Source organism: Leptonychotes weddellii, chromosome 2 (assembly GCF_054177405.1).
Source record: "Leptonychotes weddellii isolate Sample4059 chromosome 2, ASM5417740v2, whole genome shotgun sequence".
NCBI classification, from domain to species: domain Eukaryota; kingdom Metazoa; phylum Chordata; class Mammalia; order Carnivora; family Phocidae; genus Leptonychotes; species Leptonychotes weddellii.
This window is the reverse complement of record NC_138370.1, coordinates 62,816,878-62,831,857: the sequence shown is the minus strand read 5'-3', so window position 1 is coordinate 62,831,857 and position 14,980 is coordinate 62,816,878. Positions and strand designations below refer to the sequence as shown.

The window sequence follows — 14,980 nt, the reverse complement described above, 5'->3', positions numbered from 1 at the left end:
AAGCTGCGTTTTATTTGCCTAAGCAAAGAGGCAGGAAGGGTAGATGACATTCTATCCTCTACCCAACCCTACTGTCTTTTGTTGTCATTGCTGTTGTCATTGGCCCTGCAGATTCTTTGCCTACAAGGAGGGATGTGTACTTCTCAGATGCTGCAAACATTTATTTACCATTCTTAAAAACCCATATACTACATCTGTCTGCTCCATAATATTGCAAAACTTGGAGTGTCTCAAGATCTCTGTTAAGAGATAAACTGAGGCATATTAAGAATTTTAAGAGTTTGAGTAAAATCAGTTCTAATCAGGAGGTGCCAAATCAGAAGTGGATAGGAGTGCTCTGCCAACAGGAGCCAGGGGAATGACTTACATAGAGAAAGTACTGAACCAAAGAAATTCTTTGATGGCGGCTGTTGTTGTTGCTCATTGGTTGTCTTTAGCATTTTGATTTCCTAACCTTGAGGTATTTATAGGCTTATATTGTGGTTTGCCCATGTAGGCTGCCGCAGCATTAGGCCACACAATAGAGTCTAATGGCTTCCTTGTTTAATTTAACACATCTGAATGGTATACAACTTCAAAATTCCACTGGTGAGAATAATAAATGAGAAAGCACTACTCAAAACAAACAATTAAGATTTTACTAAAGTAAATATCCTTTGATTTTTCATCTGAAAACCATATCTAGTTATCCCTAAGTCAACGAAGAGATAGTGTTCTTAAATACCTGGTATATTTATTTAATACACATTTACTGAGTGTTTACCATATGTTGGGCACTGTGCTAGGTCTTGGTGATATGGAAATGGTTGGCTTAACCTCTGCCACAGAAAGGAGTCTGATATTACAGGGAAGCTGTCCAAGAAAACAGTTCTAAAATGAATGTGGGGTGCTATAAAACTGCAGAGTGCTATAGCATACCACAGAAGGGACCCTCTCTGCTCTGCGGTGGGAGTGGGGAAACACAGAAAAAGATTGCTGAAGGCTACATCTGAACTGTCTAAAGGGGGTAAGAGTAAGCCAAGTGAAGAAGGGCGGCTCCTGATGGAGGGACAGGTATGGCAGTCTGAAAGCCGACTAAGACAAGCGTTCCCACAAATGTTACCTTTATGATTTTTGTCAAATCTAGATATCACCAGGGCCATTACTTAATATTTTTCTTAAATATCACTTTCATTTTTTCTGACAGGCCTATTTCATCCATATCTAGAGCAATGCATGAGAAATCTAGAGTATAATGTGTTGCTTATGCTTTTTCTAGTACATATTAAAACATGTATTAAATGGCTACCCATTTACTATCTTAAAATCATCTGATGTACCGGGGCGCCTGGGTGGCTCAGTTGGTTAAGCGACTGCCTTCGGCTCAGGTCATGATCCTGGAGTCCCGGGATCGAGTCCCACATCGGGCTCCCTGCTCAGCGGGGGGTCTGCTTCTCCCTCTGACCCTCCTCCCTCTCATGCTCTCTGTCTCTCATTCTCTCTCTCTCAAATAAAAAAAAAAATTAAAAAAAAAAAAAATCATCTGATGTACAATCATATCGTACTGTCATGCACTCTCAGGAAAACTAAATTAATGGAACTCTACGCAATCAATATATCCCTTCTTTGCTTCCGTTTCTTAAGCAATAGGAGATACAAATTCCCACTTTAGATGCCTCTCTTTATGCTTTCAGTAAAACTAGTATACTTTAAATTGGTTCAAAATCACGTACAATAATTTTCAAAATAATTGACAAGTCTGAGTTAATTCTGTAGCACCTTTAGGCTAAGGGGCCCGAGCTTTAGACCCGAATCCCCATCTACTGTCAGGTCCTGAGGTAGCAGGTTTTCGACAGATTTCATTTGAAATTCATTCTCTTGTTTATTTAAAAAACAACAAACAAATAAACAAGCCTAAGAGAAAACCAAACATACAAAGGGATTTTCAAAAACTGGGAAAGCAGTGGAGAGAGGCTGCAGAGAAGAGGGGTAAAATTAGGAGAGAGAAGGAAGTCCGCTCCAGACTGGGCGCATCCAGATGGATGGAGGGTAGCGCTTCCTTCCCCAGGGTCAAACCGCCTCTATTTTCTAAGGCCAACTTAGGCCGGTTTCTGCAGCGCGGAGAAAACGCGCACTAAAGTGAGGGCTCAAGACTTTCTAAAAAAAAAGAGAAAAAAGGAGTCACAGTCTACCCCAGGGAGAAGAGGTGCGTGCAACGCAGAGACCCGACGCGCCGAACCCCCAGCCCTCCCGGCTCCCCCCGGCAGGCCCCGGCCCTCCCAGGCCGGCCGCTCGGCACAGCCGCCAGGGGTCGCCCTCCCTCCCCCCGCCTCCCTCCCACCTCGTCCTCGTCGCTGCTCCGCCCCGCGGCGCTGTCGGCGCCAAAATCAAACCCGCCCGGGCCCGCCCCGCCCCTCGCCTCGCGCGCAGGCCCGGCCGCCGGAAGACCCGCCGCCAGCGTCATGGTAAGAGCTGAGGCCACGCTCCCGGGTCCCGCGCCTCCCCAGTGTCTGGGCCACAGGGCCCCTCGGCATTGTGGGGCCCCGACGGGCTTCGGGGGCTTGGCTCCCCTGGAGGGGCCGCCAGGGTGGACGCGGCCGGATCCCAGAGGCTGGGGCGCGCGCGGCCCCGGGGCCCGCGACCCCGACGCCTCTGGGCCTCCCCGCGCTGTTCCCGGAGCACACCCGAGAAGCGTTCGCGGACGTGACCCGAGTGTCTCACAAAGAGCACGAGTCGCCTCAGAACCAGAGCCCCAGGCTCCCGGGATTCGGCCGCCAAAGCTGCAGCCTCTTAGGAAGTACCGGGAAGGGTGTGAGCGAGGCGGGCCGACGCCTTGGATGTCAGTGGCTCTTGTTTTTTGACAAATGAGGGGTGCCACGTATTGTAGTTTGTAGAGCACGTTTCTGAATGGCTCACGATTTCAGAAGTAACCTAGCGAGTAACTTTGAAAATCCGTTGCTTTTTTACTAAAGGGCAGGAATGGATGCCGTTTTGTGCTTCGGACTGCTAGTTGGTAGGGAGTTGGTTCCTTTATTAGGGAAGCACTGAGTTCGCTTTCCTTGCTTGCCATGATAGGTTAAGTCCTGGTGAGATTCCAGGTCGACCTTTTTATCTTGGTGAATTTAATGTCTTCCACCTCGTCGAATCATTTTCATAAACCTTCAGTTTCATGTCATTTTTTCTGCTTCTGTTGGCAGAGAATCAACGCCTAATTAGATTGGTCTAAGATTTTAATATCTTAATTTAGTTAGGTGGCCGTTATTTTGCTGGGCAAGGATCTAGGTTGTACGGTATTTATTTGAAGATACTTGTCCAGATGTAATTACAACTGATAACGGCTTCTTTGTGGTTAAACTAACAACGCAGCCACCTGGGCATAAAATGGTCTCAGACACAACAGGACCACACTTAAATCTGTTACCAGTGCTGCGTGATTGCATGTTTCTCGTAGTTACTGGCCTAGTACAACTGAGAACTATGAGCACAAATGCATTAACTTTATCCTTTTACCTAATCTCTCTTTACATGTGAATCACCTTCTAATACTCAGTGGTAATATGCTGTTAACCATTTTCAGATGCTTACCTCCGATAATGAAGAAACATGAAATAAATTAGAATAAAACTTTGAGATACATCCAGTTTTTTTAATGTATGCTCAAGAAGTAAGTTTAGTGTTATGTTGACCAAAGACAAACCTTTGTTCTCTTTCCTGATTATGAATTAATAGCTGTTTGTTTTGATTTGGTTAGGCTTCGTGAATAAACAGTTATTATAAATCCAGGCGTATTTTTGGAATTGGAGAAATGCAGTGTACTCTGCCACTTTTGAGGGCAACAGATATCATCTATTTTTAATTTTCAAGGTTTTATTGTAATTGGTAAACAGGGTTGATTTTAGGAATTCTGTAACTCCTAATTGGAGAAGGTTCCTTAGATGTATGGTTTTTTTAAGTGGTTTAAAATATAGGTTTCTCCCACTCTTTGAAAGTAGTGTTCCTATGAAGCCTTTCATAATCTGAGGTGGCATAAGGTGAAGAAGCAATTATTAATTTATATGGAAAAAAAATTTTGAGCATTCCTAGACCCAAAAAAAATAACTTCTTAGGCTTAAAAAAATATATATATATATTTTTTTCTGTCAGGCTTTTCATGATACCTTAGGACACATCTTGCTAACAGATGCACAGAATAAATTGAGGTACTGCACAGTTCAAAGCCGTGGTGGCTTATGCTTGAGATGCTGAATGTAGTTCCCAGGGAAGGAGCGTGGCGGAGCCATTCCTAAAACAAATGCTGAACACTATTTTCGCTTTTTGCCTTTTTTCATACAAGTGAAAATGCTCTTAAGATTTCTTTTGATTAGTGAAAACAGGTACTAATGTAGGTCTTCTGAAAAGTGGGGATAGCTGTATGTTGGTCAGCCGGGAAGCTTTGTTGTTCTCAGGTCAAGTCTTGAGTCCCCTTACTTACTAATTTGAATGCATCTTTAACTTACATTGTCAGCAGATTTTCTTTAATGTTAAGTATTAAATGAGACCTTGTTGATTTTTTTGGAGAAATTTCTAAATATGAATTAGCATGGCATCCTTTTACATTAGTTATTTTAATTCTGGCCATGATACTGTCCTGTGGTTAATTATAAAAACTATTTCTAGTCATAAAAGAGGCTAATGAATAAATTAACCTGAAAACAAAGTAAATGGATGTTACAGCTCATCCATATTTCTTGAGTGACTTTCATAGCTACTGAACTGAGTGATAGGAGCTTTCCTAAAACTGTGTGCCTCCTGGACACTAGACTCTCCTCGTTGTTTGCTTCTGGGTGGCAGATTCTTGTGGGACCCATGAGTCTCTCCAGGGAGCTTTTTAATAATACCAAAACATAAGGAGCCTTTCCTAAAGCTTTGGATCTGTTTTCCACTGATGCAGCCACAGACTAAAGTTCTGAAGGGATCCTCACTACCCCACAGTGCCCCTGACCCACCTCTAGATTCTGGGGTGTGAAGAGCAGTGTTCTCAATCCTGGGGCCAGTTAAAGCACCTGGAGAGGCTTTTAAAAACATGCAGGCCCAGGCCTGGTCTCAGAGATTCTCATTCAATTCATATGGCATGTGCCTTGGCATCAGTATTTTTTAAAAGCTCTTGAGATGATTCTATGGCAGTTTGAAACCCACTGGACTAGAGAAATGAGCCAAAAGAGCCTCCTTAACTGGGTGTCGATTTCAGGCTTGGTTTATTCTGATACTGCTGAGGCCAGTGCGAAAGGAGGCTAATTAAAGCAGTATTGAATGCTGTTTCTCGACTCTGGGTTTGGTGAAATAGATCTATATGTTTTCTTGGAGCTTGCCTGCCTGAGATTTCTGTGATTTATCTCCAAGAAAGGCAATAAATGGTTATCACAGAAGTCTTTATTATTAATTTACCCTGTGTTGTATTTATGGTAGTGCGGTGGGTGTTGTGGGATTTGGGAGTCTTGAACAGTCTCGAATTTTAGGGTTAGGGCTTTAGATAAATGGCCTTGAGGTCAAGGGCTGGCCTTTGTGTCTGCTCTAATCTAGTACTAAGCTTTAGGAAGGCAAGGGCGGTGCATGTTCTGAAGAAGTTTTCAATTGGCTGAGAAAGACAAGTATACCAATTGATTTGATTAAGGTGTGTTCTGGGAACACATGGAATGACACTCAGATTATTCTGTGAGCTCACGGAAGCTCTTACAGAATGCTTAAACTAAGTCTTGGGAGACTTTTTGGAGTTTTGAATAGGCAAGAGGAGCAGGTGTTTTAGATGGAACAGTTTTTTAAAGACACAGATGGGAAAGAGCATGCGGGGAGCGGAGAATTACAAGTACAGATCTTCTTTGGGACACCTGTGTGGCTCAGTCGGTTAAATGTCTGACTTCAGTTCAGGTCATGATCCTGGGGTCCTGGTAAGGAGTCCTGCATCGGGCTTCCTGCTCAGCGGGAAGCCTGCTTCTTCCTCTGCCTGCCGCTTCCCCTGCTTGTGCTGTCTCCCTCTCTCTCTCTCTCTCTCTCTCTGGCGAATAGTACATAAAATCTATCAAAAAAAAAAAAAGTACAGATCTACCTCAACTTACAGTGGAGTTGCACAGTGATAAGCCCATTGTAAGCTGAAAATATCAGTTAAATCAAAAATGCATTTAATACACCTAACTTATGGAACATCATAGCTTACTTTAACCATGCTCAGAACACTTAGACATCAGCTTCTGGCTGGGCCAAAGCATCTTGAGACAAAGCCTATTTTATAATAAAGTATTGAATATCTCATGTAACTTGTTGAAACTGTACTGAAGGTGAAAAACAGAATGGTTGTGTGGGTACAGAATGGTTGTAAGTGTTGTGTACCTCATGGTCCCGTGGCTGCTCAGCATCATGAGAGTATTGTACCACCTATCACCAGCCGGGAAAAGATTCAAATTCAAAATTCGAAGTATGGTTTCTACTGAATGTGTATTGCTTTCACACCATCATAAAGTTGAAAAAGTTAAACGATGGCAAGTCAGGGACTGTCTAGTTTTTGTATTACAGCTCAAGTTGCTTAACTCTCCCTGTTACGGTAAAATTTGAGGTGGAGAGTGGTATCTGTGAGAGGTAGATTGGGATTAGGTGATAAAGGGCCTTGTATATCACTGTAGAGTGATTGGATACTTCTGGAATGGTTCAGAGCCACTGAAGGCTTTTAAGCAAGGGAGAAGCATGGTTAGATTTGCTTCTCGGCAGGGTGGAATGTGAACTTAGAGGGTGAGACAAAGTGTGGCCAGAGGGCTTGCCTACCGGTGTGTTGCAGGAGACAACACGTAATGAAGGCCTGAACTGAGGTCGGGGTTGTAGGGATGGAGCAGACAGGGTGGATTTGAGAAATAGTTAAGCACTAAAATTGGCAGAACTTGGTGATTGGTCTGATGTGGAGTAAGAGGGGTGAACCTGGGATGACCGCCAGGCCTCTGGCTTGGCTAATAAGGGTATCTAACTGAGCTCAAGATCTAGAACAGCAGGTTTGGGGAGTAGATGTGGGAGAAGAAGAGTTCAGTTTAAACCCTCTGAGTTTGAAGTCTGTCCAGCAGACAGGTAGATACTTGAGATGGAAGCTCAGGAGCATACTTCAGAGGCTGATGTAAAGATTTCAGCCTAAGTGTTAGTTAAAACGGTAAAGGCAGAAGAGATCGAAGAAAAGGTGTGAGGAGATGAGGGGATCAATAGAGAACCCTGGGGGAACTGCAGTGTTTGAGAGCGGACAGACGAAAAAGAGAAATACCCACTTTATGCCTTCTTATTTTACCCATACAACTCATCAAGGAACACCTAATAATTTTATTGCCGAGAAAATGAGTTAGTGGGTTTGTAGGTTGTGTAAGTAGAATAAAGACTCGTGTACCCTGCTTTGTATTCAGAATGGCAATTTCAAATCCTTTTCCCCATCAATTGTAGACTTTTCATTTTCTGATGGAGTATTTGGTTAGACAGGCTCAGTCTTTGTGTTTTATGTCTGCTTTTTTAGGTGGTGTAAAGTGTTTCAAATTCTTGCTAAACAGTTTATGTTGCCTCATAATCTGATGTGATTTTTGAGAAAGATGCAGATCATTTAAACATTAGTGTGGAATTCTCTATTAGAGATGATAGTTCTCTCTTTTGTTCTTTTCTGTGAATCTTCACTTGAGGGAATTTGGCTTTTAAAAAAAATTTTGTATTTCACCTTTATGTATATATTCTAAATACAATATATAGTAAAATTCATTATCAACAGATTTTAGTTACATGTTAATTATCTTAATTTTAAATTGGCTGAACTGTAATTATAGAATAATAGTAACCTGCAGTAGGCTTCCACTTTCTACTTGGATAGGTTTTTCCATCCTCCAGCCTACCCTCCACAATGCTACTAAATGTCATCTTACTAAAATGTAACTCTAATCTTGTCACTCTCCTGCTTTACACATTGCTCAGTAGCTTCTCCTTGTCTAGAATAACGGACATGCCCTTGGGCTGGACAGTCAGCCTCCCATGATCTGGCCCAAGACAACCTTTCTCACCTTACCTGCCATTCCCTCTCCATGTACCACACAGCAGTCATCCCTTGGGTGCTTGTCTTTCTGGAGCATTCCATGTACTTCCGTAACATCGTGCCTGTGTGTGGTCTGCCCGGGACACCTTCTCACCATTTCTCAACTTGACAAAATCCTTTTTGTCTCTAGCCTTCCTACATAGCCCTCAGCCTTCCCCAGGGTGGAATTCATTTTGTCCTTGGTAGCAATTTGTGCAGTGACCTCTTCATCGTTTATTAGTTATGTCTATTTTATCTGTGAGGTTGTAAGTCTTTTGAAGATAAATACAGTGACTTATCATTGGATCATTTGATAAATATTGAATCTCTATAAACTGCCAGGCTCTGTCTCAACCACAGTTCTTATTACTACACTGGCAGCACCAATCAAGACTTGGCATGTAGCAGTTAAAACTGAGCCTTTAGAGTTATCAAACCCATTGGCAGACAAGACCATAACATTTCAGATAATGTTTCAGACCAAGTTGTTTTAAAATACAGTGTCTTGGGGCACCCAGGTGGCTCAGTTGGTGAAGCGTCTGCCTTTGGCTCAGGTCATGATCCCGGGGTCCTGGGATCGAGCCCCACATCAGGCTCTCTGTTCAGTGGGGAGCCTGCTTTTCCCTCTCCCTCTGCCTGCTGCTCTGCCTATCTGTGCTCTCTCTAGGTCTCTGTCAAATAAATTAATAAATAAAATCTTTAAAAATAGATAAAATGGAGTCTTTTTTTTTAATGCAGTGTTTACTTTTTTACTTTTGTGCTTTAGTCAAAGAAAAAAGGACTGAGTGCAGAGGAGAAGAGAGCCCGCATGATGGAAATATTTTTTGAGACGGTGAGTTGTTTTCTATAAGATTTTTAGTATTTTATGTAATTTTCTCCTTAAGTGTATGTCATTCAGTGTTTAATTGTACCTTTTTCATTAGATATCAATGCTGATCAATTACTTGAAGAATGGATAAAATTCTGCATCTTTTTATTTCTGTGAAGCTATGGAGTAAGAAAGAACCCTACCCCAATGTTCACTTCTGTCCAGAATGATCTTTCTGAAGCATATATTTGTGTCCCCTTTCTGCCTGGAAATGATAATATTGACATCTACTGATTGCTTCCTAGGTGCCAATCATTGTTCTGACCACTTAGTGTAGGTTATCTGATTCCATCCTTTTTCATTCTGAGATCAGTACTGTTATAATCCTCATTCTACAGATGAGGACATCTGAGGCACAGCCTAAGATACCACCCTGGATCTCAAAAAATAAAAGTGGTAGTACTAGGATTCAAATCCCGGGAGGACCATCTGATTTTAGAGGCAGTGCTAAATGCTGCCTCTTTACGTTGATAAATCTGTCTGTAGTGTAACACATACGTCATGGTACATAGGCCACTGTAATTTATTCCAGATATTTGTACCTTCCACTAACAGGAAATATGTTTGAAGTTTCAGGTCCTAAGTGGCAGAGCCAGGATTCAAACCCAGGCACCTGGCTCTAGAGGCTGTTTCCTTTACTATTTTGCTATACGTAGCTTTTTTTTTTTTTTGCTTCCAGGTTCAAGTCTAAATCTTAGGCCTACAAAAAACACTAACTTCGGGCGCCTGGGTGGCTCAGTTGGTTAAGCAACTGCCTTCGGCTCAGGTCATGATCCTGGAGTCCCGGGATCAAGTCCCGCATCGGGCTCCCTGTTCGGCGGGGAGTCTGCTTCTCCCTCTGATCCTCCTCCTCTCATGCTCTCTGTCTCCCATTCTCTCTCTCAGATAAATAAATAAAAAAATCTTTAAAAAAAAAAAAACAAAAAAACACTAACTTCAACTTCCTGTGTCTTAGCTTAATACTTGATAGGACCTTCAAAGTCTAGTCTGGCCCCAACCTACTGACTACTTTCATTATATACAGGTGTGAAGAAGTTGGGAGAAAATGGCAAAGTAGAATATGAAATTAATAAGATAATAATAATACTTGACATTTTCATTTCGATAATGCAGATTTTCAGCAAAACATTCTGGGGACCTTTGTTTTAAAAACAGCCCTCTGAGTGTAATCTTACTAATGTTACCTGCCTGCAGTGACTTACCAAAAGTCACTGGCAATTCAGAACGGAGTATCACATCAATAATGATGATTAGGAAGAGGCGCCTGGGTAGCTCAGTCAGTTATATGTCTCTGACTCTTGATTTCGGCCCAGGTCATCATCTCAGGGTCGTGAGATCGAGCCCAGCATTGGGCTCTGCACTCAGCTCAGAGTCTGCTTTATATTCTCTCCCTTTGCCCCTCCCCCTGCTCACACACTCTCTCTCTCAAATAAATAAAATCTTTTAAAAAAAGGATTAGAAAGATAAATTGATGAAGTTTCCATGTGAAGATTATGACTATTCTACTGAGTTTGAATATTTTTCCTATGGTCTCAGCAAGAAAAATAGATTTAATTCCTACTAGGCAGTGGAAAGCTGGGGAGAGTGATGGGGGAAATTATTTTGTCCTTTATGATATTGTTAATTTTCTCAAGTATCAAAATTGGCTGTTTCAGATTGAAAATTTTTCAACCCTGCTATCAATTAATGATACTGATGAGTATTATTAGCAGCTTCCAGAAGTTCAGTAGTCATTGAGTTTTTACATAAAGCTAAAAATTGATTATATTGATTGATTTCAGTTTATATATTCCTATATATTCATTCGTGTGTGTGTGTGTGTGTTTGTGTTTGAAGTTGCTAATGTAATAGAAAAACTTAATAGCATGGGAGCAATATAGCTAAATGAGAGAGCACTTGCACCTGAAATCTGTTTTACTGAATAGCTTTGTTACCTTAAGTACTTGACCTATGTCTCAGTTTCCTTGTCTATTAAAGAGGATGGTAATACTTGTACCCAGCTGACAGTGTTGGTATGCGGGTTAAATGAGATAATCCATGTAAATCATTACACTGTCCAGGTCATAAGTACCTAATTAAAAGTTGTCTAGCTTTATAACTATGTGCCTTCCATGGTATCTTACACATGGTTTTATTTATTTATATATAAGTTTTATAAATTATAAAAATATGTTTATATATATGTATATATATGTATATATATATAAAGAGCTAGAGCCCATTATGTTTCTCTCTCCTTTATTACCTCTTTTTAATACTGTGGAGAACTAATATTTCCTTAAGACCATTTTCTCTGGACCACATTTTAGTTCTGAGGCTAGTACTTTGCAAGCCCACTTATCTACACAGCAACCCCACCGGGGCAGCCAGTATATCTGGAGCTCTTCCTTGATGACCACATATAGGCAGATGTCTCAGTGAGTTCATATTCTTTTTTCAGGGCATCTAAAATGTTTGCAAATAGATTTGATTAACTGATTTTTAAAAATGCATTAGAGGTCTGAAGGCAGTAATTTATTGCATGTTTTCTGAGACCCTAAAGTATTGTCTTTATTTACAGATGTGCAAAAATTGATTTCACACTCTAAGACCGATGACAGTATTTTCCTTAATTTACTAAATCTTAAGCATATTGAGATGAAGTTACTTCTTCCAATATTTATTATGAAAGATGAAAGAGTTTTACAGTTAATACCTATATGCCCAACACCTAGATTCTGCCATTAACATTTTACTCTACTGGGCGCCTGGGTGGCTCAGTTGTTTAAGCGACTGCCTTCGGCTCAGGTTATGATCCCAGAGTCCCGGGATCGAGCCCCACATCGGACTCCCTGCTCAGCAGGTAGTCTGCTTCTCCCTCTGACTCTCCCCCGTCTCATGCTCTCTCTCTATCATTCTCTCTCTCAATAAATAAATTAAAAAAAAATCTTAAAAACAAAAAAAAATTTTACTTTATCATATATATATTCATCTTTCCACTCCTTTATTCATTTTTTTTATTCTTATGTTAATCCCCATACATTACATCATTAGTTTTAGATGAAGTGTTCCATGATTCATTGTTTGTGCATAACACCCAGTGCTCCATGCAGAATGTGCCCTCCTCAATACCCACCACCAGGCTAACCCATCCTCCCACCCCCCTCCCACTCCTTTATTCATTTATATGTTCATTTTTGCGGGGGGAGGGAATTTACTTTAGAGGAGTTCTTTATACATGCTGGGTACCAGTCTTTTGTCAGGTATGTTTCGTGAATATTGTCTTCTGGTCAGTATTTGTTTTCATTTTCTTAACAGTGACCTTGTATGAGCCGAAGTTTTAAATTTTTATGAAGTCTAATTTCCATCCTATTGAAGTTACCTTTTCAGGTTTATTTTAGAAGAAATAGATCCTAGATTTCCATTAAAACAATCAATAATTCTGTTATAATTACTGAATGCTTGAGTCTTTTCAAATATTTCACTTTTGTTATCTAAGCTCTTTTCACTACTTCAGTCAAGGCTTAGTACAAGAATAAAGGAGTGTTCAGGATGCCTGGGTGGCTCAGTCGGTTAAGCGTCTGCCTTCAGCTCAGGTCATGATCCTGGAGTCCTGGGATCGAGTCCTGCATTGGGCTCCCTGCTCAGCAGGGAGCCTGCTTCTCCCTCTGCCGCTCCCTCTGCTTATGTTCCCTCTCTCGCTGTGTCTCTCTCTGTCAAATAAATAAATAAAAATCTTTAAAAAAAAAAAAAATAAAGGAGTGTTCTACATAGATTTTTTTTTCCAACTACAAGCAAGATTAAATATTTTACATGTTTATCTTCCCATAATGTTTTTTTTTTTTTTAAGATTTTTGTTTATTTGACAGAGAGAGCGAGCGCACAAGCAGGGGGAGTGGCAGGCAGAGAGAGAGAGAGACACACACACACACACACACACACACATATACATACATGCAGGGTCCCTGCCAAGCAAGCAGCCCAATGCGGCCTCAATCCCAGGACCCTGGGATCATGACCTGAGCCGACTGAGCCACCCAGGCGCCCCTCTTCCCATGTTTTGCTTTTGCATGTGGTGGACACGCCACCTGTATAGGTGAATCATTGATAGGCAGCCATGAATTGTATAATTTTCCTATTGTTTAGGTATAGCTCTTCCATGAAACCTTAAATGGAAACAAATCTTGACAGTTGTCTGTTTTGCTTTTAGTTAGAACTGCTAAATCCGTGGCATATGATATATGCTAAGCAAATCACTGTGTTTCTTAAAGTGTCAGAGGAGATGATTATCTCATGTTAAAGAATTCATCATACGTAATTTTTATACTTCACTGGAAAGATGTTCTTTACATTCTGCTCTCCAGTTACTTTAAAGAGTTGTATGTTATGCAAAATCTGTCCCTTTTAAATTCTGTTGAAGGTATCAAACAAGATAATTGCAGTTTCTTCTAACTCTAAAATGCTTGATTCTGTTGCACTGTTCATTACCAGACACAGCTTTTATAGTGCAATGTTTTATTAATATAGTTATGGTAAATATAAATATATAGTAGAAGATAAATACATTTTTTCATCACTTTTTAAACTCTTTTAAACAGAAAGATGTGTTCCAACTAAAAGACATGGAGAAGATTGCTCCCAAAGAGAAAGGCATTAGTGAGTATCAAAGATGTGCTGAGATATTTTGGGAAATATTGGTCATCTTTTCTGCAATAGTCTTTCACTTTATGAAAACATAAATTTCTAGAGATGAAGAATGTTTGTAAGAGTACTTCCATGATGTCTTTGGACCATGACCATGATTCTTATGTATGGAGTATCTGCTTTAAAATGGGGTATGCATGCATACTTAAACCTACACACACAAGCACGCACACATCCATACACAAATATACACATTTATTTATAGGTATAATTACTTCAAAAGAAGTAAAAACTGTTCATGTATGTTCTGATATTTGTTAGATGTGACTTTGTATTTTTACATGGTATATTAGTTTTCTATGGCTGTTTAACAAATTACCCCAACTTGGTGGCTTAACACAATAGAATTTATTCTCTCATAGTTCTGGAGGCCAGAAGTCTAAAATCAAGGTGTTGGCAGAGTTGGTTCCTTCTGGAGATTCTGAAGGGGAATCTATTTGATGCTTCTCTCCTAACTTCTGGTGACTGCTAGCAGTGCATGGCTTAATAGACACATCATTCTAATCTCTGCCTCTGTTTTCACATAGACTTCCCCTTTGTTTTCTCCTATTCTGTCTCTTATAAGGACATATGTCATTGGATTTGGGACCCACCCTAAATGTAGGATGATTTCATTCTATCATCCTCAATTGTACCCTTTTTCCAAATAAGGTCACATTCACAGGTTTTGGGAGTTAATCTTTCGAAGGGTCACCACTACATATGATATATTTATTTTTTTAAACCTTATTTTCCTTGTATAAGCTATACATGTTTATTTTAACAGATTTGAAAATTATAAAGTATATAATCAAAATAAAATTTGTTCGTGAGCCTTCTTTTCTGGGATCACCTCTGTTAACATTTTGGTATATTTTGATGTCTTATTCTTAGGTTCTATCTGTATGTGTATGCATATATCTGTCTTTTTTTTCTTTTTTTTTCCAGAGGGAACCACGCTGCATGTGCAGTTTTGTGTTCGTGTATTTTTTCATATAACATTAGATCATCTACATCTCCCTATGTCATTTGTTTTTTTAAAAAAATGATTTACAACATCTGCATCTCCTAATGTTTCATTCTTGACCACCTACTGTACCATAATTTGTTTAGCCTATTACTATTATTGAACATCCAGATTGTTCCCAAATTTTGCTGCTGAAATTGATGTGTAACATGCTATCTACAAATTTTTTTCTAAAAAAACTGATTTTTTAGAGCTGTTTTAGGTTCACAGCAAAACTGAGAGGAAGGTACAGAGATGTCCCATATGCTTCCTGCTCCTCCCCACATGCATAGCTTCTCTGGTTGTCAACATCACTCACCAGTGGTACCTTTGTTACAGTTGACACATTGTAATCACCCAAAGTCCATGGTTTACATTGGGATTCACCCTTGCTGTCATACATTCT

General features: G+C 40.3%; 1 protein-coding gene across 1 annotated transcript in view; it reads left to right on the top strand.

Annotated features, from left to right (window-relative positions):
* The first annotated feature begins 2,334 nt into the window (after positions 1 to 2,334).
* The window catches only part of MND1 (meiotic nuclear divisions 1), a 49,366-nt gene continuing 36,720 nt past the window's right edge, over positions 2,335 to 14,980 (top strand). The window contains exons 1-3 of the mRNA XM_081811745.1: positions 2,335 to 2,444; positions 8,805 to 8,870; positions 13,484 to 13,541. Of these exons, the coding sequence (XP_081667871.1) occupies positions 2,442 to 2,444; positions 8,805 to 8,870; positions 13,484 to 13,541 (127 nt within the window). The 5' untranslated portion in view covers positions 2,335 to 2,441. The remainder of the gene's footprint in view (positions 2,445 to 8,804; positions 8,871 to 13,483; positions 13,542 to 14,980) is intronic.